The following is a 26,838-nucleotide window of genomic DNA, read 5'->3' on the forward strand; positions in this document are numbered from 1 at the left end:
TAAACAAAAGTTTCACCTTCAAGTGATGCATGAAAATAATCCCTTTATCTATACTCTCTCTCTCTCTCTCTCTCTCTCTCTCTCTCTCTCTCTCTCTCTCTGTCTCTGTCTCTCTCTCTCTCTCTCTCTCGTTCTGAAATATTTATGGCTGAACAGATGGTTTTATGGGAGTTTCATCAGTCCTGATTTTACCAAAATACAAGGAATTTGAATAATCCATTTCCTCAATAGTCTTTTGCAGACAATAGTGATCTCACTGGAATTCTTCACATATTTGTTTGGCCTCCCTTCTAAAATTTCATTCAGTATTTAGTTTCCTCTTGCTAAATTACTAATTTTTATGAGGAATGGAAATCTGTGCCATTTATATGTGAGTGGGGAAAAATTAATTCTAAGAATCAGGAAGGTTTTATGCCATGTTTACCACTCCATTACCACCATCCCCATTATAATATAGCATTTTTGCCATTCCTCCTTTCATGATTGATCATTGATCCAAAGAAGGAGAAGCAGCATGATTTGGTCATCAGAACTGCCTTCTGGTCCTGGTTCTACCACTGGAGAAGAGGAGGCTCAGGGTAGACATGAAAGCTATCTTCAAGTATTTAAAGGGGTGTCATGAGGAAGAATAATCATTCTTCTTTGTTTGGCCCTGGAGGGAAGAAATAGGGACAAGGGGTAAAAGTTACAAAAAAGTAAATTGAGCCTTGATATAAGGATAAACTTCCTAATAAGTAGAGCCATCCAAAAGTAGAATCAACCATCTCTGAAAGTAGTGTATCCCCCCACTCCCACACAAAACATAAAAACAATAAGCTTTTTAAGGATAAGATTATGTTATTCTTTCTCAACTATGGTATGTACTAGAAGTCCTTCCCAGCTCTGAAATTCTGTGATTCTGTGTGACCTTGGGGAAGTTATTTTGCCCCCTCTAAGACTTCATTTGCTTTTCTATAAATTAGGGATTATATATATTTCTATATATTATATATATATTATATAGGTAATATATTATACATGATGTCATATATATGGAAAACGTGTTTCATAAGGTTATTGTAAGAATCAGATGGTGTCTGTATATGTCATTTTAAATTTCAAGGTAGTATATTAATGCATGATATTTATTAATAATTAAATGATGATAATATATTGGCCTTTCAAGGGTCTCAGTTTCCTCAGCTGTGAAATGAGAGAGGGAGTTATTCTGTATAGTCTCAAAGGTGCCTTCAACGCCTAACTGTTTACAGTTCTTTGGTTTCTTCATCTATTTTCTCAAAGCACCAGTTCAGTGCAGTCAAAATCAAAAACTTTGACTTGCCCAAAATCAGTCTAGCTTATTCATACACCAACCATCTATTCAGCACCTTCTTTGTGCAAGGAACTGTGTGAGATGGAAGAAAAGACATAAGAAGAATCAAACTTAGTCCTTGAGTTTTAGAAACATAAATCAAAAGGTAGAAATAAATGAATAATTCCCTGGAAGAAGAAATCTGGTAAAAGTTTCATAATTGATCTTGGAAGAGGGAACACCTACCAAAAGCTCCAAGTTGGTTGATGTAATTGCATTCTTATGGACAGCAAAATGACAACCTTATTCTTTTTTTAAGTACAAGGTTGTAGGACTGCCGCAAAAATGGGAAATTAATTTTAATGCAGAAGTTAAGGGAATGCAGATAAAGATTAACAATCCAAAGGGCTTTAAGGGTTTTTAGGGCTCTAAGCTATTAGATATGACTCATGAAATGGATCTATGAATTATAATCTGTCCTTGATGATATTGGACTCATGTGTTGCTTCACTCAAAAACAATCCACAAAACTTACTGGTAGTCATTAAGTAAGACACTGAAAACACAATAGAAAGTATTATTTTTCCCTTCTACAAAAACTGCATTTATCTACTTACCTCATGGGGTGGTTGTGAAGAAAGCTTTGTAAGTTACCTTGAAAATGTGAGCTATAAATTATTCTCTTCACCTGAAATATTGCATGCCATGATAGTCACCATACCTCAAGAAAATGTAATGTAGATGAAACAGGCCAAAAAGAAAGCAACTAAAATGATCAAGAGTCATAGATAAAGCAAATCTGTCGTTTTGCAGATCAAGGGCTGCCCTATTCCCCATAGCATGGAAATATCTTTGTGTGGTTCAACAGAAGGCAAAATAGACATCTCTAGCTTCTTCTCCACCCATCCTTCTCCAAGGAAGACTTTATTCCCTTACAGGAGGGGAAGTATCTGCTCTCTGCAGAGATAGGGGGTACTAGACCAGAAGTATATCTCTCTGCTTCCTTAAATATTATTAGCCTAAAGGATGTGATTTTCAGGTTCAAGTTAACTTCTGATCACTGTGCAGCAGCCTGGAGAGTAATGAGACATGGCTAACTGGGCATCCTCCTTAAAAAGAAATTCTAGGTGGAACTGATGGGGCAGCAGGTACTTCTGTGTGTGAATTCTAGGACTGGAGTGAGCCTTCATGAACAGGAAGGGTGCATGATAGAGGAAGTTCAGTAGCCTGGAAAGGAAAAGCTGAAGTATTTATATGAGTGTCGGCTAAAGATATCTGAAAATTCAAAAGACCTGGGAAGACTTATATGAAGTGACGCAAAGTAACCAGTACACTGACATAGTAACAGCAATACTGTGTGATGATTAATTGAGAATGACTGAGAAATGCAACGATCTAAGACAATTCCAAAGGACTCATGATGAGTCCAACTCTGTCCAACTCCAGAGAAAGAACTGATGGAGTCTGAAGGCAGATTGAAGCATGCTATTTTTCATTTTCTGTATTTTTGTGTGTGGTTATTTTTTTTTCCTTTGGGTCTATGTCTTCTTTCACAACATGACATATGGGAATATGTTTTGCTAGTTTGAATGTGCATAACCTCTATCAAATTGCTTATTGTCTCAGGAAAGGGAGAGGGGAAGGAAAGAGAAAATTGGGAACTCAAAATTTTTTAAGAATGTTACAGGTTACCTGTTTACAGGTAACTGAGGAAAAATAAAATATTATTTCAATTCCAAAAAAAACTCCGGACAAATTATAACATGCCATACATATATATGTATACATACATACATACATATCTGAAAAATCAAAAAAGATTAGATAAATTCATGAAAGATTGCTTTATAAGGCATTATTCAAAGAAAGTAGTAGTATTTGAGGCACACCCCTCAGCTTTGGCGATTGGCATCATAAGAGAAAACTTTCCACAGAACTTTTATTAATGTTACTGAAAGTTCCAGACTAGTATTATATTTATATTGCTTGTCTCAAAGAGCCAGACTTAGATTCTCTGCAAAGAACCTTGGCATAAGAGTTACCCCAAAATGGAATGGGTTGTGTTGGGAGAGGGCATATTCCACCTTTATCTGGAGTTTTTAATGACTACTTTAAGGGGATAATAGAGGGAATTCTTGTCCAAGGTTTAGAAGAGACTACTTCTGAGTTCACTTCCAATTTTGAGATTCTGAAACCACTTTCTCTGCTTTGTCTTACGGAACACTGGAGGAGAGATTGTATTAATCTCAATAATACCTCGTTTTTTCTTGAAAACTTCAAATATTTGAATTTTCCAAATCTATTGGGTCTGAAGTGGGAGCAGCATGACCATAATGGATAGAGAGTTGGCTTCAAAGCCAAGAGGACCTGGATTCAGATCTTGCCTCTATCACATATTGTGTGACTGTGAACAGGTCATTAACCTCTCAGTGCTCCAAACAGCTCACCTAAAGTTTCATAGAAGTTGCTGACCTGCATTGATAGGAGTAATGGCCTCACCTGGGAGTTCCCTACACAAGAGAAAGCCCACATATCTTAGAAGATTGTCCTTCTCAAATGGCTCATCATATGAAATGCATATAGCTTTACATGTTCTTGCTTGCCAACCAAGTCAACGTCTTTATTAAGCACCTACTGTGTGCCAGGTACTGAGCTAAGCATTAGGGATAAAGAAAGTTTAAAAACAAATCCCTTCTTTCAAGGAGTGGACAAGCAAAGATCTGGCCTCATGGATTCAAATCCCAGCTCTGCCATCCCCCAGGAAGGTATATTTGGACAAATCCATTTGAAAAGGACAATCCTTATGGATCTGCCTAATGAGTTATAATGAATAATTCAAAATCCATCATTTTAGAGATAATCTCTCTGAGATGCTTTCATGGTATAGAGGGGAAAGCACTGATTTAGAATGAAAGGACCTATGTTCAAAACCATGCTTGCCATCTCACCACTTACTATCTCTGCATAAGTCAGTTTCCTTCCCTATGAATAAAATCTAAAGTGGTCTAAAAGTTCTCTAAGTTGTCTTTTAGATATAACTATAACCATCTTTTCTGCCCACCACACCAGCACAGAGCTTATGTGCCCATTATTGTCTCCTTGGAGATAAAAATTACCCTAGGGTCCGTTGATTAGGTACTCCTGTCAATCACCAAATCAATGATGCAGAGATAGTTATCCGCAGAGTTCCATCATATTCAGAGCACGGGCTCATCTGTAAGGAAGAAAAAAATCAGAGAGCGCAAAGTATCAGCTGCAGCAGCCTTATATAGAATGTGAACATTTAAACAGCAGAGAAAAAATGAAAATTTAAAGAGAGCAGGAGTGGAAGATGAGGGTATATATATGGATGTACATATATATATACATCCATATATGTGTCTGGAAACAAGTAACAGAAGGCAAAAGACAAGGATAGCTACCAGCTGGTCCACACAGAGGCTCTGGCTTATTTCTGGTTTATTGATCCTGCAGATGTTGTGACCCTCAAGCTTCCAGGGTCTAGAAGTTCAAAATAAAGACTGAGGCCATGTCTTCTTATCTTAGTGGTAGCAAAAAAGTTCTTTAGTGGTAACAAGAGGCCTGAACCAGAAGGTCTCTTTCCATGCCTTTGTATGAACACAAACATAGTTATTAATATACTCAATTGTGTTTCCCTTATTGTATTCCCACCTTAACTGAGATTATTCTCATTTCTCTTATAATTTGGTGGGCAGATCTATGTCTTCACTTATAAAATTGGGGTAATGATAGTCATACTTACTACTTCACAGAGTTGCTTTGAGGATCAAAGGAGATGATGTATATTTTGCATTGCAATATATACATCATAAACCATAAAATACTCAGTATTCAGATGGATCTGTGATCTAATCAATGGAGTATTCCAAGAGGTGCGGAAGCCAACACATGCTCGCTCAGGATAGCTGATTGTTCAATTTTCAGTGTGAGCATTTATACTTCAGAATTCAGAAAACACTATTGGGTTTTTTGCTGATGTTGATGATTGTTTAAACTTAAGAAAATGATGGAGAAAGCATCAATAAGACCGATTATATTTAAAAGTGTATCATGAGTATTTTTTGCAGGGAAAGCAGAGGTGGAGAAGCAGTTATTAAACATTTCATTCTAGGGCATTCTCTCAAATGATGCAGATTTCAACTCCAGTTCCTTTCCATTCTTTTTGCCTTTTTGTTCACTCCCTGATGTTATGGGAATTTTCCTCATTTTCATCTGGTATCACTAGAATACCAATGAAGCACACAAACTGTCTGTCATTCTCAACACATGACCAGTCAACCATTGTCCCTCATACATATTTTCAATTGTATCATTTGCACTGTTTTTCATGAGTAATTGCTTACTTGTGATGTGTTACAACTTGCCCAAACACATCACGTGTCTATCCATTGCCATTACAAACATTACAGATGTTTAAAATATATCCCCAAACTCAGAGAGTTTATATCTAAAATGCTGGTTTTTGAGTTATTAGCTATATAACTCATTAAGTTATGTTATGGAGATCAAGCTTTCCACAAAATTTTTCTTCTTTTGTTACTCAGTTTTAGACTGAGGGTACAGTTGGCCTTTCTTCTCTGTCTAGTATTGGCAATGGGGAGGGAAACTGCAAAACATTATTCAGATGTAAATGCTTACTACTATTATTATCACATCTAGGTTGGAGAAACAATTGGTATTAGTGAAGAAATTATGGGCCTCACCATCTTAGCTGCTGGGACCTCTATCCCTGACCTCATTACCAGTGTCATAGTGGCCCGGAAAGGACTTGGGGATATGGCAGTGTCCAGCTCTGTCGGGAGCAACATCTTTGACATCACGGTGGGGTAAGTAGAACTTGTGCTGTTGAGTTCGCAGGGGAATAGCTTTGTCTCCTTCTGACTTTTTCTGCATAGATGCGCTCACAGATAAAACAACCATCTCCAAACATGAAACTAGCTAGTCAAAAATTTAAAATGTTAGCTAAAATCAAAGAGTCTTCACAGCTGACATTTTCTGCTTTCAATCCTGTTAGATAAAAAGAATATTCGAGTCCCCATGTGGCTCAAAAATTTAAGGAAACCCTTGGGGAAATTTCACTTCCTCAAAAAACATTACAAACTCCTACATTGGTTATATGTTGTAAAACAATAGAAATTCAAGCCTGTTTGAGATATTTTTGCAATTTTACTGTACTCATTTCACCCAGAGCCCAGAGAAAATTCCCTTTGACACTAGTTGGAATTTGGATCATAAAAAGACTGAGATTTGAATCCAATGCAAGCATCCATTTACCCTCACTCAAAAAAAATGCTCACATGATTTTAACCTGCCATTTATGTCTCATGAAAATGTTCCAGGACTACTACAAATGAGAAAAAAAATTGTAGGTCATGTCCTATTCGCATGACCTGTAATTGTCATTATAATTATTTCCTAGGAAGGGACCAGGTGGAAGAGAGTTGATTCTCTTTAATTATCTAATTTTTCTTATCAAAAGTTAAAGTGTGATCATTTTGATAATGCTAAATTCTCCTCTAAAGGCCCAAACCCTGGAATTATTTCCATTTTCCTTCATTTTTCTTGTGGTCCTCTTCTGCTACCACATCCTCTCCAAGAGAGTCCATACAGAATTCCACTAAAGGTGCAAAAGTGCCATGTCATGGTAAGGAGGACTCTGAGGGGACAAACTGCTCCCATACACTTCCACTGCTCATTTTTAACTTGGAACAATTTGACATGCAAAACAAGCTTTTGAATTCATCTCCATTTTCATTTCATAGTTTAACTTGCATTTCTGCTCCAAACCATACCATTTTTAACCAGCATTTATGGTTACTGAGAAAATAATGGCTGGGCCCTAGTCAGTCAATAAATGAGCATTTTTAACCATTTACTATGGTGCAGACACCATGCTCTATACTGGGGATACAAAAAAAGTTAAAAAAGAAATAGTCTCTGCTCTCAAAGAGCTCACACTCTAGTGGGGGAAAAACATGCAAAAAAATGGACAAGTAAGCCACATATGGTCTTGGATACCAATCAGAACTGCTATCCCAACAACCACCTAAAGTCAGATTCAATAGCTTACTGGGGTCTTTCCACAAAATTTTTCTAAATTGTTCTTTCCCTTTCTAGAAACGTAGCCCAGAACAGAAATCTAAGTAAAGGAGGCCCATTTTGGCCCATTTTATCCAATATTGCTTAATATTTGGGGTTTTTTAATCCAGGTTGGTTTCCCCAAAAACCAACAACCTTCATCCTAGTGTAACTGGGGGAAAAAAACATTGAATTTGCAGTCAGAGGACCTACTATTATTGAATCTTAGCTCTGTTAAATGTATGACCTTGCGCAGGTCACTTAAGTTACTTAACCATTCTGGACCTCATTTTCCTCCTTTGTAAAATGAGGGATTAGACCAGAGGAAATCTGATCAGAGGAGTCCCTTCCAAGTCTAATATTCTAGATTCTACATTCTGAGCTTCCTTCAGACATCAGATCCTGCTATTCTGTCTTCCTTTCACCATAGATTTCTTGTCTACTCCTTTGGCCCTTAATGTATCATAATGTTAATTATCTGTTTTTGTTAGTAAGTCATGTTCATCCCATGTGTGCCTCCCCGAGAGCTGGTAACATTTCTAAGCTTCTTTTTATCCCCTCATAGCACCTAGCATAGTGACTTGCCAATAGTATGAATTTGTTCTGTATGAACGAATGAATGAATGAATGAATGAACTTAGCCCATCACCAACCCCTTTTCCTTCTGTACTACCCTCCCAAACTGCCACCAGCCCATCTAGATATCATAAGGCTTGTGTCAGCATGTCTAAATCTCATTGTCCCAAGTACAAACCTAAGCATTACTAATAATGATGGTGATGATAACTACCAAATGGTATACATACATACATACATACATACATACATACATATATATATATGTAAAGCACTCAGGTTTGAAAAGCACTTTGCACACATTATCTCATCGGATTCTTGTACCAGCCTTATAAGGCAGGTGCTAATATTAATCCCACTTTACAGATGAGAAAACTGAGGCTGAGAGACATTAAGGGACTTGCCCCAAATTGTGCAGCTAGTAAGTGTCTGAGGCTGGATTTGAACTTAGGCCTTTCCGACTACAGGTCCAGAATTCTATTAACTCTTTCTACCATGCAACCTAGATACCTATTAACATGTCAAATTACTTTTCATTAGCTAAGATCCTGCTTTATTTGGTATTCCTCCCAATCAATATATGATTTGGTAGGTGGAGCATTTTCTATAACCACAAAAATGTTTGCTACCCAGTGCTTGTCTTATTTTTATTATTGCCTAGTGATCTTGTTTTGGATCTATTTTCTTTCACAGTACCAAGAGAGAGACAGAGAGAGAGAGAGAGAGAGAGAGAGAGAGAGAGAGAGAGACAGACAGAGAGACAGAGAGAGAGAGAGAGAGAGAGAGAGAGAGAGACAGACAGAGAGACAGAGAGAGAGAGAGGGTGTGTGTGGGGGGCGGGGGGACAAAATAAGCTGATGACAGACACCCTGAAGTCATCCTAGTGCATTTCAATTTAACTAACTAGAGTTAACTAGTCAAGAGAATGAATGTAATAGTAAGAAATAACCAGTTCAAATCCTTTTTGAGGTAAATGGACATAAATCTTTTTTAAAAGGCAAGAAAACATTTTAGATTTCCTGGTAAGATTGTATCCTGGGTATCTAAATAAAAGGCCCTTAAATTAAAAAGGATGGAGGAGGAAAGACTGGTTTTATACTCCAAGTCAGAAAATATAGAGAGTAATTTCAAAGAAGGAAGAAGAAAACTAGCAGGTGATATACTTGGGATCCACAGGTGACATTTTTAAAGGAGCCAGGCCTCAAATATCTATACATAAATCCCATAAAATCAGGCAACATAGAAGCGAAAGGTCCTAAGGCAAAGAGGCAAATTTGACCTCATAGGCATCACTGAACTTTGATAAAATGAAATCCATTACTGGTCGATGGCTTTGGAAGTGTGTATCTTATTCAAAAAATAAAAAAATAGATAAGTACACTTGGTAAACAGAGAGGTAGTATACCATTGTATATTAAGAAAGTATTTTTGTGTGCAGTAATCTAGGAACTAGAGAGAGAAACAGAACAGAGAGTATTTAGTCAAAGGTCAACGAGAGGAAGAAATGGAGATGATTTTGCAATTGGAGTATACTATGGACCACCTGGACAGAGAGAAGAAATAGAGAAGGAATTTGTGAAACAAGTCACACACCTGGTACAGGGGCATGATCCAGTAGTCATAGGGGACTTCAATTATCCAGACATTTACACTCTCTCTCTGCCAAAGTCAGAACAGCTGCTACCTTTTTATTTGTTTTAGTGATAATTTCATCCTCAAAAGATAGAGGAATTAGCAAGAATAAATTCTGTTCTATAATTGATTCTCACTTTTGATAGAAAAGATATGATCTCCGCTTTAGGGCTAATGTTTGTGAGAAAGGAGAAAGAACCAGGGCACTCATCTTAGATTTGGGGAAGTAAATCCAGAGGAAAAATAGGTAGGATTCCATGGATGAAAATGCTTGAGGACTAAAATGCCAGGCCAGGGGGGATGAGAGATGCTCAAAAATGAAAATGCAAAGACACAAAGGGAAACAATTCCAGAGAGGAAGGGGGAAATGAAATTTGTCTGAAGAAACCGATGGAAGTAAACAGCAAATTCATAAACCAACTTTAAAAAAAGAAACGTATAGAAGGTAGAATCAAGGTCATTTAACAAAGGATGAACATAAGAGTATTGTTATATAAAATGAGCATCGAGGCGGCACAGTGTATAGAGTGCCAGGCCTAGAGTCAGGAAGATCTGAGTTCAAATCTAGACTCAGATATTTAAAAGCTGTGTGACCCTGGGCAAGTCACTTATAATGCTATTCGCCTCAGTTTCCTCATCTGTAAAATGAGCTGGAGAAGGAAATGGCAAAGCGCTCTAATATCTTTGCCAAGAAAACCCCAGATGAGGTCACAAAGAGTTGGCCATGACTAAAATGATTCAACAGCAATAACAATTTCTCCCAGAAACAAAGGTCCAATGTCAAACACAACTGAAAAAATAATATTATTATATTAAAATGTCGTCAGGAAAATTGATGCTCAGAATTTACTAAGGCTGGGAGAAACATCAAAAGGGGGAATTTTAGCTATCTTGGGAGAAAACAGAGCCTCCAAAAAGGGACAAGATCTTTATTTCAGATGGATGGGATGATAACTTACAATAAAGAGGAAGCAGTACTGCTCAATTATTTTCTTTTTGTTTTCTATGTAAAGAAAAACTAAACTAAACTAGAAGTGACAGAATCAAAATGACTGACAGGTAGTTGGTCCTCAAGACAAATAAGCCGATAGTTTAAATGAGCACCCAACTGCTTCTAATGAATTCAGGTTTCTTGGCCCAGATAAAAAGAACTGGATCCTGACATAAATGGGAAATGTGCTCAACCACTGTCAGTGATATTTGAAGAATCACGCAAAAGAGGGGAGGTACCCCAACATTGGAGAAAAGTAAATGTACTAGTTTTTAAAAAAGGAAAGACAATAGAATCTGCCAGCTATAGGCCAATTGATTTTGATTGCTAAGAAAATTCTAGAGTGTATTATTAAAGAGATGGTTTGGCAAATATCTAGACAGAGAACCACTGATTACCAAGGATCAGCATGGCTTCATTAAGATCAGGTCATTCCAGACTAATGTAATGTCATTTTCTGGTAGGTGTACTAAACTAGTAGATGACTGGGAACTATGTGGATAAAATTTACCTAGATTTTGGCAAAGCTTTTGATAAAGTATCTCATCCTCTTCTTGCAGAGAAGAAGGAGAAATATGGATTAGGTGATAACAAATCAGATGGATTCAGATAGTATTGGTGGCCAGACTCAGAGTAGTCTTTAATTATTTGATGTCAATGGTAGGCCTCTAGTAGAGTACCCAAGGACATTAGCTTGGATACAGTTTAATATGCTTTATCGATGACTTGGATAAAGCAGAAGTGGCAGGTTCATCAAATCTACAGATGACTCAAAGTCAGGAGGGATAGGTAACACAGAGAATGACAAGTCAGAGTCCAAAAGGATCTTGACAGGCCAGAGAAGTGGTGAGACAAACTCAAGTAGATATGCAGGCCACATGTTGCCTTAGAAAACCACAAATTAACATTGTCTATGTTGTATTTTATTTATATTTATTTTGTTAAGTATTTTTCATTTACATGTTAACCTGGCTTCGCCCTGAGGTCTTGGGGACCCCTTCATGGCAGCAGGATGTGAATTTGATACCTCCAGGCTACTGTACTGGACTGAATCTATTAAGAGAAACTTAAATAGGGATAAATGCAAGTCATTTTCACAGGTATAAAACGGGGATAGGTAGCAAATGTGCTAAAAAAAAATTCTGGAGGTTTTAGTGGTAAACGCAACATGATTCAGCAGTGTTATGGGCAGTCAGTAAAGTTGATGTGATTTCAGGCTACATGAAAAGGCATAGCTGCCAGCAATAGAGAAGTGCCATAGCAATCCCACTACACACTATCCTCATCAGACTTCATCTGAAATATTCTGTTCATTTCTGGCCACCACACTTTAAGATGGATATTGATAAACTGGAGAGTTTCCAGAGGAGGGCATCCAAGACGGTATGTGAAGCCTAAAGAAGAGTCACAGGGAACATGATCTCTGTCTTCAAGTATTTGAAAGGCTGACATTGGAGGGGGGAGTAGATTTGAAGTTTTAAAGAGTTCAATTTGGGGTTGATGTCAGCAAAAATTTGCTCACACTTAGGACTATCCAAAAATGCGATGGTCTGCCTGGATGAATGCTTGTCAGGTATGGGGGTTCCTTTTATAGATGAGTTGGACTAGATGGCCATTGACATCCTTTCCAAATCTCAAATCATGTGATGCCTCAAAACTCCTGTAACACTCAGAAGAACCCAGGGTCTAACTTAGAGTCACGTACCGGTTGGCAGATGTCAAACTGAGTAATATCCACATGCCTGTGTTCAGTGGTGGAGAGAGGGAGCGAGGAATCTTCTAGAATCTAGAGGATCCTCAGGAAATGAGGCCATGGTCTAGGTTAACCTCAGCTCAAATGGTCCCTTGGAGAACTGGCTAAGTTTCATGGCTGTCACATAGGTTTTCATATAGATAACTTATAAGTACCCTACCCAGTTCCCCAGGCTGCTCTGATTTAATAGAATATCCTGAGGCCAGCCAGGAATCAAATCAGCCTTTGTTTGCCATTTATCCTCACCATGTATTTTTTCACTTGAATTTACCTCACTGTTAAACTTCTATTAATTTCCATCAGCAGAATAACTTTTTCTTATTTTTACAGCAGCTATCAGCTGACATTGTTCAGTCATTTCAGTCATGTTCATCCCTTCATGACCCCATTTGAGGTTTTCTTGGCAAAGATACTAGAGTGGTTGGTCATTTCCTTCTTGAGTAGATTCATTTTGTCAGGCAATCAGAAGTTAAGTGACTTCTCCCAGGGTCACAGAGCTGAGGCTAGATTTGAACTCAGGTCTTCAGATGATGATCAGATGATGGATGGTGACCATTGTTTCAATCTTTGTAGCTCCCTTCAGTGCTTGAAGCAGTTTAATTTATATGGGGTTTAATCAATATTTGGGTGGATAGATGAATGAATGAAAGATGCTACTCTGAAGATAATACATCACTTAACTAATAATAATAATAATGTCATTCATATAATGCGTGAAGGTCTAAAATATGTGGGAACCTGCTGCAGGTTCCCCACTCCTGATCTAGAAGGTCTTTCTTCACAACACTGTCAAGTAGTTAGTGCAAGTATCAGTATCTCTTTTTTTTTCCAGACATGGACACTAAGGTAAGTGATTTACCCATGATTATAAGTTAATAAACACTGGAGCCCAGACTTAAAATCAGGTCTTGTGAGTTCAAGTCCAGGATTCTTTTCACTCTATCCTACTGCCTCTCCAATATTTTCTCCTTTCACCCATCACTTACTTCCCAGTCCTTCCACTTTGATGGTGCTTAGTTGGCCAGGTTGGATTGCAATCTTGCCCCAGCCTCCTGCCATGTTGACAAATTTACTTCTCACTGGCTTCACTCCCTGCTTCAAATAACTTCTGTGAGGGTTGTACTGGTCCAATGTTTTCTCAGCCAAGTTTCTATCTCTCTCAAGCCCTACTCCAGTCACAAAACTTAGAAGTAAGTATTCATAAAGGACTGTTCATTGTGACATCATCTCTTTGCATTTCTACCATCATAGCAAAACAAAGTTGGAAAATATAATTAAGTTCAAATGAAATTCAGAAATCACTTTGTGCTGTGATGGAGAATAAATGCATTGCTTATCTATGGAATTTTTTCCTTTGAATCCTTCCCCACAAAAAAAAAATGTCCTTTATTCCAAAAAGGAACAAAGACATTTCCTTCCCTGACTTCCAAATGAGTTCTAGCATAGTAAACCAAAAAAGACATCCCCTTCCAATGAGCTTATGAGAATCTTCATTTCTTTTAAGTACCTTTTAAAACATATTTGATTATTCCTTGCCTCTCTCCTTCCCTACCTCCTTGTGTCTGCTTCTGTTTCCTCACAGACTCCCACTGCCCTGGCTCTTGTATTCTGCTATACACAGATTCAAACCAGTGACGGTCAGCAGCAATGGTCTCTTCTGTGCCATCGTTCTCCTCTTCATCATGCTTCTCTTCGTCATCATCTCCATCGCCCTCTGCAAATGGAGGATGAACAAAATCCTGGGATTTACCATGTTTGGTCTGTACTTTGGATTCCTGGTGGTCAGTGTCCTCCTGGAGGACAGAATTATCATGTGCCCCATTTCCATATAGCTGGAAAAGCCATTTCTTAAATAAATAATTGAGACAGCAACGGATGGTCCCCAATCCCTATCCTCTCTCAGCCCGGGTCCTCTCAACCCCCTGAAGAAGAGGCAGCTAGCACATAGCCCTATATTTTTGTAAAGCTTATCTCCTTGGCTTAAGGAGGGATGGATTCCAAGTTCCCTTCATGTGCTGCTGCCTCTGTCCCTGACTGTCACAGCCACACAGAAGAGACAAGGGCATTCATTTTGTGGCTTCTCTCTACTCACCACTGACAGGTCGTACTCCTCGCTGGTCGGAGGTACCTAATGCTATAACAACATAAGCTAGAATGTCAGCTATATGTATACATATAAACATATATATACATATATATATATACATATACAAACCACCAGTTTCTATGTATTGCACCTCTTTCCGTACGTATATTAATATATGCTTATACACCCATGAAGAAAGAAGAAATATAAATATGTATCATTTCAGGGATAGTGCTAGTATCTGTTTAGTACCTATCTGAGGAAGGGCACCAACTTTCAGTCTGGCCTTCTTGGAAAGTGTCACCTAGTGGAATTAGAGTTGGACAAAGGAAGGATTGCCTTGAGCAACATTCTTCCAAGGAACCAACATCCAGGTTAGGCTCATACAGACTCTTGAAATGGAAAAGGTTATAGAAACTGTTAGAATTGCTTAGTGGAGGCGACCAGTGTTGCATTTCATAAAGACTGCACACCCTGTAGGTGCCCTCGAATGCTCCTACAAACTGAACTGAGAAGCTAGAAGAGCCAGTCTGCATGTGCGGTGACAGCTTGGAACCCACAAGGTTCCTCAGGCTACTTAGATGTAAGACCCAAACCAACATTTTGGAGAGGGGAATGACAAGGAAGGTTCTCCTCCTATCACTCCAGCATGCAAGTAGACTATATGACTGCTAAACCAATTAGCTTTATTCCTAAAACAGTAAGACTATATATAAACTATACCCCTGTCATTCTAAATGCTCTTACCTTCGTTATCATCATGAAAAGAAAAAAAGGATATCTGAGCTGTGATTGTTATCTGTAACACATTTCCAGTAACATCAGATCCCTGCCTGGTTTGAAGAAGTTTAGCTTTATGGAATGAAATACCATCCTGAGGAAAGAACTCTTTGGGCACATTAAGCTTTGGAAAACCCTTTCAGTGTGATGATAGATGACCTTAGTGCTCAGAAAAGTCATTAGCCCTATCATAGAGATGTAGTGTCAGGAGATAAACGCAAGTTAAGGGGAGGCTATGCAGAGATGCTTGAGAAAATAGTGTTGAGGCTTAGCATTCTACAGGGAGGTTTCTTTCTGACCTCTGAGTTACTCTGTGCTGGGCCAAATGGGAAGGCTTGTTTCAGATCAGTATTTGGTTAAAAGTCATTCATGTCATTTCACTTTCCACCATCAGAGCAGCCTTCAGGTAAACTGCTGGCATGTACCCTGCTTGTAAGGGAAATAGATTTACTAAGGGCTACACGTGACCATTTTTCCATGCTGTTTTCAGAGCTGATTGCAATGAGGCTCTTGTCACATGGATTTTTCTCAGTGTCACACAGGCAATCTATCATGTTTCATTCAATACTCTCCATCTCTAATTTATTCCGTGTGTGATTCTGCATCTCAGCAGAGAGGAAAGCTGACCCTCTCCCCTCCACATCCACCTCCCCCAAAAAAAGACAATTGGCAAATAAGAAAAGCAAGTGTTTGATTTCTTCAGAATTGTAATTGCAACAAAAGAAATAAAAAAAATGTAAATTCAGGGTGCCCTAATATTCTTTCTTCATCCCACTGGGCCTCTCTGTTGATCTATATCATGAGATATATGTCATGTTATACAATTGGGGAAATGCATATCCATTGGTCTTCATTCTGTGTGTCACTGATGTCATCAGTTATTTTAATATCGGCAGGTGTGGAAATGCATGTGCATGATCACAGAGAGAGACAGTGTACAAGGTCTACTGATAAGAAAGAGGAAAGGAGTGTCACCATCCGTACTCCAACTGCAGAGTATCCAGCCCCCCATTAACAGATGGCTCCCAACAAAAACTATTGAACACACACACATGCACACGTGCACACGCATGCACACACACACACACACACACACACACACACACACACACACCACAAAATCACACTCCTAAATAGGGATTTCTACTACAAAGATAAGGAATAAAATAAAAACCACAGACAAGTAGACAAGGCCCTCCACATTAGCTAACTTTCAATGCCTACCATCCTGCCATCCTCAACTTCCTTTGTTTGAATACCTTTACAAGGGTGATGGTGTGATGGTAAAGCAGAGCATATGGTTTAAAAATACTGGAACTTCAACTTCACCAGGGAGTTTATATTTTCCAGGCTAAGAAGGATACATTCACTATAGGTTCTGGGTCACAATTCCCTGTAAATACTTTCCTTTTAATGAAAGTTAGCAAGCTGAAGTAAATAGAAAACCAGCATCAGTCAGTAAAGCCTAGATTCAGTTCCTTCCTGGAATAAATGCTGGTTCTGTGACTATGGGAAAATCACATAATCTCTCAATACCCCTTGGTATTGAGAGATGACCATAAATTGCAGAATGGTTACTAACCTACGTTAGTTGGTTAAGGGCTAAGAGTTTCCACACCAATAAGAAAGCCAGGTGGCCCAGTGGAAAGAGAAATGAGGAAGACCTACGTTTGAATCTACTCTCAGATGCTTCCTAGCTGGGTGACCCAGAGAAATTCCCTTAGCTTTCCTCTGTCTTATTTTCCTCATCTGTATAAATAAGGAATTGGATTCTATGACCCATAATAAGGTCCCTTCTAGCTCTAAATCTATGATCCTACAAAACCACATGACTATTAAAAGAGACACACACACACATACATATATGAGGTAACAAAATAAATCATTTAGAGTTGAATGGGGAGGGGAAGCATGCAGAGGAAAGGATGATTATCTGGACATATGACTTAATCAGTGGAAACTGATTCCTCATGTGGAAATACATTCCATTAATTTGGATCAACAACTTGTTTGTAATTTTGAGTCTTAAAGACTTACCTGGGGCACTTAGAGGTTAAGTTAGTTCCCTACGGTGACAGAACTAGTATTATGTTCCAGACAGGTCTTGAACTCAACATCCTGACCACTTCCTGACCTTCTACCCACTGTGCCACATGGTGTCCTAATATGTTTTGGAGTTAATGGATAAATGTGCACTTTTTTATATGCCATACAACTATACACAAGCATTCTCTTCTTGTTCTCTTACCCCATTCTGTTGGGCCACATTGGTGGGGTTTGATTACCTCTATCTATGCAGTTCAGAAAGTGTTAAATGCAATAGTGGGTTGTTTGTTGGTTTTTACGCCTCCAGAATACCCAGTCCCTCACAGCTTCTATTTTTTTAATCTATTGGGAAAATCATTGTTTAGGTGCTTGATTAATTCTTCCATGAACTGCAGCTTTCTTCTAACGGTTATAGAAGAAATAACGTTAGCTGGGATTTAGATAGTACTTAAATGATTTTAAAATGCTTTATACTTATTTTCTCATTTAATTCTCTCAACATCCCTGGAAGGTAGGTGCTATTGTCACCATTTTACAGAATGAGGAAACTAAGACAGAGGTTATGTCATGTGCCCATGGTCACATAGCTAAAAAGGCTGAGGCTGGATTTGAAGTCAAGTCTTCCTGACTCCAAATCCAGTGTTCTCTCCACCTAGCTGCCCCTCAGAAACTCCATGCTTTGGATCCTCCTTGATTACCACTCACTAGTTCACCCAACCACCTTCTCTCATTCAAGATTATAGATTTAGAAGTAGAAGGGACTTTGGAAAACAATTAGTTTAATCCCTTCATTTTTCACATAAGAAAACTGAGGCCCAGGGACATGAAGTGACTTACCAAAGGTCACAGAGGTAAGAAGCAGTAGGTAGAGGTGGTACTTGAACCACCAGTCTCTGACTCTACAGCCAACATTCTTTCCATTGTATTACCAACTCACCCCTGGAAACTAACCCAGGCAACTTCCAATCCCTTCTTCTCCTGGTTTGTTCATTTTCCCACATGTTGTTGCTTTAGTTTAGCCCTGTCTCTACAAAAGAGCTTCCTGGAGTGATGTCCCGGAGCTTTGACTTTGCTCTCTGATTCAGGCAGAGAATCCTCATATGTTTGCTTGCTTTACACCCCATCTTCTAAGTGTTGAAAACAGTTGGATGGAGAAAGAAGACTCTTACCAAAATTGAAATGGAGTCTGCAATAAGAAATGTAGTAAGGTGGCAGCTAGGGGCTTAGAGAGAAAAAATGAGAGCTATGCATCTATGCCCCTTGATCTACCTGTCAGTATATGCATTTGTCTGCCTGTGAATCTTTGTCTGTACTCCCACTGACCCTACAGTCTGCAGGGATGCTGTAAAATACAACTAACCTACAAAATACTCTCTTCACATTAACATTTTCATTTTACTACCACTTATATCAGTTGTAACTGTACAGACCAGGGCCATCAATCATCAAACAATTTCAGAGGAGTACAGTAGGCATGCCTGTATTTTTACAGACAAGCATGTATGTTTATGTTACCTCCATCAAGTCCTGTGTTTACTATTGAAATGAATGACTGCATTATTCATCATAAGGACAATAGTTGTACAATGACTAGCCTCGGTTCCATAAAGATCCAGTTTTAGCTACTCCTTATTTCAAGTTGAACTTGTTCAATAACCACTCCATTGGAGTTGGGGGGTGGGGCGGTATAGAGACAAGACGGGTTCTGTCATAGCAATTGAGTAGGGAACTGTTTTCATAGAGACCAATACTGAGCCATCAGGTGTATGTCTTGATATCTGGGCTACTCTTATCAAAGCAGCTGCTCATTAATGAAAATAGAAAGTGGATTAGACTAATAGATCAATGAATTAGAAAACCTGAACAGATTTAGGGAATGCAAAGAAATTGCCATGACTGATTGTAAGTCTACATAAATGGCTGAAATTTTCATTTCTATGCTCTAAGCCTATTTCTGGCCTGTGAGCAACTAAGGAAACTGAAGGTCCAGCTCTTCTCATGACTAAGCCAAAGAGAGCTTTGACATATGCATGAGATCCTGTTTTTCAGAAATCACAAAGAAAATGATGAATATGTTGAATAAAAAAAATTCAACGAACATTGAGAGCAGTTGGTATTTCATTTAGTCTGCATGCCCTGTGTGCATGAATTTCTCCAGCAAATACCCAAGAGGGCCAACCATGCATGGAATAGGAGAAATCACCTGCTCAAGGTTTGGCATATCATTCTTGCAATGTGTGTACTGTTTTAATATAACCTGTTATTTTCATAGGCTCAACTCAAAAGTCAGGTAGTAGTAACCTCAGAGGTCATCTAGTCTATCACTATTATTTTAGGACAAGACCACTCCAAAATCAAGCCAAGCCAAGCCAAGCTAGACATATCCTTTTTCAAAAGGACTTCCAACCAGAAAATTCTACAGCTGCTCCCAAATTCTGGCACCAAAAGAATTGCCCTTAAACCCAAACTAAATCCTTCCTGCCACAGCTTAAGTCTGTTTGTCCGTATTTTACCCTAAAAAGTGATGAAGCATAGTGAGACAGTTTTCTGTAACTGCCCTAAGTGAATTTTATTTAAGGTCAAAATTAAGTCATTCTTCCATCTCCCTTCCTCCATGTTTAATCATTCCAGTTTAGCCTTCATTCCTGGGTCTATATCTAGGATAAAAAATTATGTACCCTATGTAAGACTTGAAAATTACCCACTACCACCCCCCTACTATGTGAGCTTTCTCTATCGAGCACTCAACTTGAGTTATCATTAAAAAAATACCTATCAGCATTAGAAAATAGAATGGTGGGGAGGAAAATTTAAAAATGTGTTTCAGTTCAAACATTTTAAAATGACACTCATTGCATATTAATTGTCTACCTAAATAGTCCTGGCTCTGTCTGGGTCTTTTTCTTTTTTTCAATTTCTTGATCATTTTATAGTTTTCCTCTAGACTTTTCAAAATTTTCCATGCTTCAGTATTGACACATTATTTCAGAAAAATTACCCTAGATTCCTATTATTACTGTTATAGTGCCCAGCACACTGGGGCCTTGCTCATAGAGCTGAATAAATGTCTGTATAATCGAACTGAAGTGATTGAATTGGATTGCTGTGGAGCCTCTCTAAAACAAAATTCAAAATAAGATGGGGCAGGTTGCACTTCATTTGATATAGTTCGGTTGAGAAAATACCAATAAAACCTTTTTATGCACCAAATATAGGAAGTACTCAGTAAACATTTGTTAATTTGATTTGCTGGTTCCATGACATTAACTCCGAGAGTAGAATGGTAGCAAAGCCCAAGGGTAGTCAAAATAATAGGAATTTCCATTCATTCAATTAATATTTGCTGAGTTCCTACTAGGCTGACGGTTACATACATACGGAAATTTGTAAATCAGAGAATGCACTGAAGGAAGACTGAACCATTCTGAGATCCCACAAGATGCTTCAGGGACAGTTCAGCTTTGCCATTTCAACAACAAGCAAGAAAACAAGGAAGACTATTTGCATTCAATCTTGTCACTTTTTCAATTTAATCTCTTTTCATAAGTTCAACACAAAATCAGGCAGTAGTAAACTCAGAGGTCATCTAATCCATCACTATAATTTCAAGGCATTAATTTCAGAGTTTGCAGGATGCCACTCTTGGGGTAGGTCTGGAATGAGTCAAAAGCAGGTTGATGAGGATGGAGAACGGAGAATAGAAAATGACTCTTGGATCAACAGAGGATCAGCAAGTGGTTCTTGTATTCTGCCATATTATAAAATTTTTTCATTAAAATTTTGTGACAAGGTTTTGCATTGACATTTCAATAAAAACTATCTATAAATGTAAAGCAGGATACTTTACTTTTAATGATATAATGAAAAGAAAATGGGAAGGGAGAAAGATCAGATCTCCCAACACTCTAATTCTATGGATATTAAAATAAATACACATATATATATTACTGTATGGGTTTGGGGTAGGCAATCCCATTCCATATAATTTGGATAAATCCTAAATTCTTTCCATTATTAGATGAAGTCAGAGGAATATAAATGCCTTTGAGGTTTTTTAATTATTTATAATATTGAACTTTATATTACTCCATGAGACATAGATGTCTTAATTAAAGCCATAAAATAACAATAATTCAAATATTCAGGTGTTTTGAATGTAGGTATTCAACTAAAGAATCCATGCATTACTTGCTTGTTTCATAGTAATTGTTGTAACTAACATGTGTCTTTTCTGGGGTTTTTTTCTTAATACTTTTAACTGTTGTATAAAAGTAATCCTACTTTCCTACCAATAGAATTAAAGCATGCCCCACTTTTGGAGAACTATATATGAAGATCAACTTAAAAAACAGAAAAATAAAAAATGAGTCTTCACTTTACCAAAGCATTTTTAATTTTTACAAAAGACACCATTGCCCAGTTACTTTAAATGGCATGTTCTCTTGGTGCATTCGAAAATTGTCAATTTAAAAAAAATGCAAGTTAACCCACAACATTTCAAGCAAGGGGTAAGAGTGTGAGTACAGGAATTAATAAATTAGCAAACATGTCAAAATAGCAAAAGCACTGAGAGCGCATCAGTAGGAGTTTTCTCTCCATTGGTGTAGAACATACTTACCCCCTCCCATGCCTTAGAGATGTTCTTTCTGAGCTACTGTGGCCAAAATAATAGTAGTTATCGGTGTGGCTGGTGTTACCTGGTAACCAGTGCTTTGGTGATGGACCTCTCCAATCTTAACAGAACTGGTCCTCCAATTACAGGAACAAGATCCCTCACCCAGCCCATTCTTAATTTTCCAGTTTGGTATAGAAACAAATCTGAAGTTTCATCGGCATGCACTTCAAGATCCCAGGGTTCACCTGCATGCCAGAATGAGGCATCGGATGGGACTTTTGCCAAGGAAATTTAGATTAATAAACAAATATGTCCATGTATTAATGTAGTTTAAGTCTAAAAAGCTCCTTTATTTAAAATGGCAAATAGTAATTTGTGAAGTATCACTGTGTCTTGGTGTCTAAGACTTGTTAATCACTGTCCAGGTAGAATAGTGGGGCAAGTGTAGTATTTGGAAGCAGGAAGACCTGAGTTTGAACCCTGCCTCAAACATCTACAAGTTGCAAACACTTAAATTCTCTCAGCCTCAGTTTCTCATGTATGAAATGGGGATAATAACATCTCCCAAGGTTGCTGGGAGGATCAAATAAGATGTGGTATGTACACATGTTTACAAAACTCTAAAAATGGTACATAAATATTAGTTATTATTTATGGATCTTGTTTATGGGTACCTGATTAAAAGCAGAATTCCAAGAAAACATACTCCTGACTTCCCCCTTCATGCTGTAGTTTCTGGCCCAGTTTAGGATAGACTATATTGAACATAATTAATTACAAGTGATAATAGTATTAAAGTTTGAACCATTCTGCCGCTCACGCTCCCCACCACTGCCAACGCAAATGTCCCCATATTTCCCCTACAAAACAAAAGGCATTTTGTGCTAACCAAAAAATATTCAATTCACAAAAGCACAGAATTTGAATTGGAAGGAATTTAACTGTGGTCTATTCTAGTCCAATTGGATACCCAAAAAGAATGCCTGCTGTTTAATATGCCCAATAAATGATCATGCAACCTCCACTTTAAAACCTCCAAAGAGAGGGAATTCACCATCCGTCTAGGCAGCCTCTTCCACTTTCGGACAACGTGAATTGTTAGGAAGTTGTGTTTTTTTTCTTACATTATTTTCCTGACATTTTCAATTTTCGCCCATTATTCCTGATTCTGTCCTCTGAGGCCAACAGAAACCTACCTCATTACATCTTTTTGATATGATTCTTTAGTAAAATTCCCTGTATAAATTGACCTCGTTTTCCAGAGTTGTCTACCACAATTCAGGGTGGAAATCCCTCCCTTTCTGGGTTAAAATCAGAGTTAAATATGGTTAAACTGTTACTTCCTGTTTATATGTTTACATTAATTGAAGAGTTGGGTTAATTCAAAAGGTGAGAAGAGGTAGAAAAGGAATATTTTAACCAACCATTTCTTTTTGTTGAGAATCGTCTTAGAGTATGAAGAATAACCCTGTCTTCAGCAGGAAAACCCTCCAACTATCAGTATCTGTCTCCCAATCGGACCCTGTATGTGAGCCCAAGATATGTCAAAAAAATTAAGGCTGATTATTACTCCAGCTACCAGACATAAAATCTTTAGGATCAAACTACCTTGTTTCTTAAAGCAGCCTTACACATCCCCTCAAATAGTAACCATAAACAAAGGAAGCAAAAAGTACCTTCCTGCTTCACAGATTTTCTTAAATGCAGGGTAGAAGAAAGCTAGTTAGAAAATATACCATAATAAATACTTATTAATCAGAAAAAAATCTTTAAAAAAAAGAAAGTATGCATTCAAACAATGACTCAGACGTGGAAAATAGATCTGATCTGTACCTACTACTTTATGGATATGGGGAAACTCAACATGAAAACACCCTCCATTGATGCAGATGAGCAACTTGACCACAACTTGTGGTCTTAGAGATTTATCTGAAAACTGAGAGATTGACTGACTTGACCATAGTCACGTGCATAACTTGAATACAGGTCTTCCTGACTCCTTAGCTGGTCTTCTTACCACTGTATCACACTGCTCAGATTCATTGGCCCAAAACAAATGGACTATTCTCTTGATTGGCTGGCTTAGGGTACATTAGGAGTGACAAGTTGCCATTTTTATAAAGGTCCTTTTTAGCAAGTAGAAGTCTTCATATGCTTAATTTCTTTGCTTTTTTTAAAGATTTAATGTCTTTCCCCTTCAAGTGTAGTTCTTGTCATCTGTCAATTGATAAAATTATTTCGATGTAGTCTCCAATTTATGTTCCTTGTCTACATGTTAACTTTGATCATTATTCACTGGAAGATAATCTATGTCAAAACCACTGCATTCTTTTATTCTCTACAAATAAGAATCTGTATATAGGATGAAAGCTATATTCATTTGTACATAAGCCACTTGAGATTCTGTGTTTCTGTCCATGTTTCACTCCAAGACAAGGAATTTCACTGCGTTCCTGTTATATTTTTCACTCTAATATGTCACCCACCTGTGTGTTACTACTTCTGATGATTATTTGCTCATATACAGGTCACTTTATGCAGCTAAGTCTTCTAAATGTGAAATGATAACAATAATAATAATAATAAAATACTGAAGTGATTTGTCTGGCTTCTTCTTCAGCATGGTCTGTACATAATGTTCAGGAGCTAAGTGTCTCCATTGTCTGCGTGGTGAGAATGAAGTGATCAGCCTAGATACCCAAGGTCCATCACTCCTCAGAGTTGCACTGCTCTCAGGCCAAATACCAGCAGTCAGCAACCCAAAGAGTCATATACTCCAGAGACTTGGCTTTGGGGGAAGTTTTATCAGCAAACCCTTTTTTGTCTTGCCCAGTCACACTTCCACTGATAGGATGCTGCATGACCAAGAGACAGAAGAACCTTCGGCTATTGGCCCACACTAATGGAATGATGGATCTGGTACTCAGGGAACAATTCAGTATCCTGTTTTGCATCCTAAAGCATCTTCCCCTTACGTTTCTCCCCCCCCCCCACCTTCTACAAAACTACAGGAAAACTCCTTTATTTTTAAAGTGCTAGAACTAAGATAGCCCCCAAAAGTAGTTATTAGTGTCAATAGCAAGTTTGACATTGACTGGAATATATGATTAGAAAAGGATGTAGTTTGGCCACATGACAGGAGCCAGGAATAATAAATGGAGTGAAGTGGATAAGTATTCCATTGGTATTTTCAAATTAAAAAAAAAATAGAGGAATGATCTTATTTTGTTGGCTGGATTTTGGGGGGGCAAGTCTATTGAAGACTACAGACTTGAGTCACCTAAGATAGAAAGCATGGATAGATTGTGGTCTGTGCTGGCAGAGAGAATACCCCCATCACTGACATCATAGATTCATTAAAGTATTGAATATGTCATCTTGGCATCTTGTTAGTGTTAGAGTCCTCACATCCAGAGGAGGGTAATGGTAATGATAATGAAGAGATTCGAAATTTTGCCATGTGAGGATTGCTTAAGGCTGTTTAGCCTAGAGAAGGACAATTGTAGGATTGTCTACAAATACTTAGAAGGTCATCACATCAGAAAAGGTTTAGTCTTATTCTGTTCAGCTCAAGGGGCAGAACTGGGAATAATGCTGTAAGAAATGCTGAAAGGGATAATTTCAGAGAAATGCAGGAAGACTTATATGAACTGATGCAGAATGAATTGAGTAGAACCAGGAAAACAATTTACATAATAGTAATAAGAGTTGTAAAGACAAATAACTGAAAGACTTAAAAACTCTGATTAACATAATAATCAATCACAGTTCAGAACAGATAATGATGCAAGCTCCCCATATCCTGACAGAGAGATAATAGATTCAAGGTACAGAACAAGGCATATATTTTGAACCAGCATAGCTAATGGCATTCATTTTTATTGCCTAACTATTCATATTTGTTACAATCATTTTGGGTTTTTTTAAATGAGGAGAAAGTAGAAGGAAGAGAAAATAAAATCTTGGTTGCAAAAATAAAATTCCATTTTTTAAATATAAAGTTAATTAAGATTTTAAAAGACCTAAGATTAAAGAGTGAAAGTTGCAGAGTGACAGGTTTTGACTTGGTGTAAGGAAAAACTTTCTATCCATTAGAATTATAATAAAAAGGAACTAGAATGACTTGGGAGATAATGAGTTGCCTAGAGGTCTTCAAGACTATTTGTTAGGGATATTGCAGAAATGATTTGAGTTAAATGAAATGACCTCTGAGGTGCCTTCCAACTTTGAGATTCTGTGATATCATCAAAATGAAAAGCTTCATTTTACAGATGAAGAAACAGAGGGCAGAAAGGTTAAGTAACTCATAGAGGTCTCATAATATAAACTAGTGACAAAAAAAGGACTAGAGCTTAGGAAATCTAAGGAAACCTTAGGAAACCAATCCCCTGGCCAACATTATTTCCACTATACCACATAAATGTTCTCAAAAAGAGGTTAGATGGATTAATCAGTGTTTAGCATGGCTACTCCTAGAGTATAGCAATTTAATGTGATCACTTGGAAGAGACTTTTAGGACTCTATGTTAGCCCCATAATTGTAAGTTCACCCCAAGGCACTGACCAAGGTCCCCTTCTCTTTCCTTATTCTCTCTCTTAGTGAACTTATCAGCTCCCAAGGGATGAATTATCATCTCTATGCAGATAAATATATAGATGGATGGATAAATGAATCAAAAAAGCATTTATTCAACACCAAGTGCCAGACATAATGCTAGGCACTAGATATGCAAATACAAAAGTTAGACAGTCTCTGCCTTCAAGAAGGTTATGTTCTAATCTCCCCTGCTAAATGGGCCCTGGTTTCTTGATGGATGGCCAAATGAAAGATGAAGTATGGTCTGGGCTATCTAAATAAGTAGGTTAGGTTCGTTGTCTCTCACTCATTCACCCATCAGGTCAGTTCAGTCCCAAGGCAGAATGCCAAAACTGAATGGATTAACTCCTGGTTGGGGGTTGGAGGGAAGGA

General features: G+C 37.9%; 1 protein-coding gene and 1 long non-coding RNA gene across 5 annotated transcripts in view; one reads left to right on the top strand and one right to left on the bottom strand.

The window, feature by feature from the left end:
• The window catches only part of SLC24A2 (solute carrier family 24 member 2), a 318,354-nt gene extending 302,401 nt beyond the window's left edge, over positions 1-15,953 (top strand). For all 4 annotated transcript variants that reach the window (XM_072596682.1, XM_072596681.1, XM_072596684.1 and 1 more), the window contains 2 exons: positions 5,972-6,138; positions 13,925-15,953. In XM_072596682.1, the coding sequence (XP_072452783.1) occupies positions 5,972-6,138; positions 13,925-14,174 (417 nt within the window). In that variant the 3' untranslated portion in view covers positions 14,175-15,953. The remainder of the gene's footprint in view (positions 1-5,971; positions 6,139-13,924) is intronic.
• On the bottom strand, positions 366-13,490 carry LOC140496639 (uncharacterized). The gene is made up of 3 exons (XR_011964356.1): positions 13,329-13,490; positions 4,408-4,505; positions 366-652 (listed from the first exon to the last, which is right to left on the bottom strand). It is a non-coding gene; the product is annotated as an uncharacterized lncRNA (long non-coding RNA).
• Positions 15,954-26,838: the final 10,885 nt, after the last annotated feature.

Source organism: Notamacropus eugenii, chromosome 3 (assembly GCF_028372415.1).
Source record: "Notamacropus eugenii isolate mMacEug1 chromosome 3, mMacEug1.pri_v2, whole genome shotgun sequence".
Taxonomy (NCBI): domain Eukaryota; kingdom Metazoa; phylum Chordata; class Mammalia; order Diprotodontia; family Macropodidae; genus Notamacropus; species Notamacropus eugenii.